A 1,954-nucleotide genomic window follows, 5' to 3' on the forward strand; every position below is an offset into this window, starting at 1 on the left:
GGAGAGGCAGGACAGGTGGAAGAGGGCAGGGGAAGGGAGGGACGGGGAGAAGAACAGAAAATCCAGGTGTGGGTTGGGGCAATCCAATCCAATCCAAACCAAACCAAAATTTCAAACCATACCTTCGCTGTTTAACGTCAGGTGAGCCGGACCTTGGAAAGGGGAAGGAGAGAAAGAAAAGAACGGGGAAAAAAAAAAAAGAAGAAAAAGAAAGAAAAGGGGAAAGAAACAAAGAAAACACGAGTCATCAAAATCAGCCAGAGAGAAGGGAGAAAAAAGCTTTTGCTGCCACAATTTAAAAACCCTTTTTAACTTGTGACAGACATCGGGGGAGAGCCCCCAGCCCAGAAGCTGAGGAAAGGGGCCCGATGCCGAAATAGAGTGGGGAGGGCACGAAAAGGGGAGAGAGAAAGAGAGATAAGGGGAGTCAGAGAGGGTAAGAGGGGACAGGCAGAACTGGAGGAAGGATGGGGCGGAGGGGGGGGGTCGCTGCAAGGGGAGAGGAGATTTTGGTTTCTTTTTTTTCTTCTTGCCGGAAAAAAAAAAGGAAAAGGAGGAGAAGCATGAGGCTGGGAGGGCTGCTTTTTCCTTTTTCTTTTTTTCTTTTTTTTTTTCTTCCGGGAGGCGGAGAGAAAAAAAAACGGTCAACGAGAAAAACGATTCAGATGGAGGAGAAAATAAAACACGACACAAAAATCAAAGCCACCTGGAGAGAGAGAGAGTGTCCTGTTAGCGTGGGATTGAGCGGGCAAGGGGCCTCCAACCCCCCAACACATCCCATCCCCGGTCACCCCTACCATCCTGGCAGAACAGTGGGAAAGACAGGGGGAGTATGAGGAACCTGGGCCTAAAGCGAAGCCCCCATAAAAGAGCAGTTCAGAAAGATCTGTCCAGTTCTAACCTTCCAGTTACCGCCTCCCATCCTCCTCCAGGTGGAGGGGGTCCCTGCATACCTGGGTTCTAAGAGAAGACAGTTTCGGGGGGTGGGGAGATAGAGAGAGAGGAAGACCGTAGGAGGAAGCAGCACCTGGGGACAGCCTGCAGCAAAGGTGAGGGGCATGGATTCTTCCACGAGGAGGACCGGGAGGTCAGGGTCAGAGCTCTTGGATAGCGAGGCCCAAAGAGGGCAGTCAAGACCCGTGAGCAAGAGGCCCCGCTCATTCATCAGTTGGTCTATGGACTCCCTCTCTCTGGCCAGGACCTTCTGAGATGACCCACTAGCGGAATTGTGAAAATGGAAAACAGAACGAGATCTGCTGGGATTTCCACCCAGGATTACCATGGCCCCTTGAGAGAGCTTCATGAGCCCCACCCTGAGGCCCCTCTCCTCAGCCACAGTGAGAGAAAATCTGGCCTATTGGATCAGTAACCCAGTCCCCAAAAGGCACCAGCCAAAGAAAGCTGTCTCCCGGGGAGGCAGGCAGCAGCAGGTCCCACAACTGGGCTGAGACTCCAGGGCTGCCTGAGATGACTGGGAGGCCTGGGCCAGGGGACGGAGGAAGGAACCACCACAGTGCCACCGTCACCCTCGAAGACCATCCCGCTGCTGGAGCAAAGAGATGTCAGCCCTGGGGATAGAAAGCTGGGCCAGGACAGTGTGTCAAGGTGGAGGGCTACCAGTGTCTCTGGGATGGACGGAGGCCAGGATGCCTGGGCTCCAGGAAGAGAGGCAGCAGGGAGGCCAGGAAGGGCGCGGGTAAGTGCCAAGGTCCAGACCGTGGGGTGCACGCTGCCTCCTCCTCCCCATCTTTCTGGGATGGCATTGGTTTCCCCCTACCTCTGAGTCTGAGTCCAGCTGGGGGAGGAGGCCACAGCTACCAAAGGCAGCCTCAGGACAAAGGAGCTCTCATGAGGACACGGACTGGTATCCACAGCACAGGCAGGGACCCAAGCATTTGGACTGAATCTTCTTGCTCCTGCTCTGAATGCCCCCTACCCTGCTACTCACTCTTTC

The 1,954-nt window shown here is 54.6% G+C and overlaps 1 protein-coding gene across 1 annotated transcript in view; it reads right to left on the reverse strand.

Annotated features, from left to right (window-relative positions):
- Positions 1-1,954, reverse strand: part of NRXN2 (neurexin 2) — a 114,019-nt gene that overhangs the window by 89,352 nt on the left and 22,713 nt on the right. Inside the window, 1 exon segment of the mRNA XM_014588343.2 lies at positions 123-152. Within this exon segment, the coding sequence (XP_014443829.2) occupies positions 123-152 (30 nt within the window).

Source organism: Tupaia chinensis, unplaced genomic scaffold (assembly GCF_000334495.1).
Source record: "Tupaia chinensis unplaced genomic scaffold, TupChi_1.0 Scaffold000273_1, whole genome shotgun sequence".
Lineage (NCBI taxonomy): Eukaryota > Metazoa > Chordata > Mammalia > Scandentia > Tupaiidae > Tupaia > Tupaia belangeri.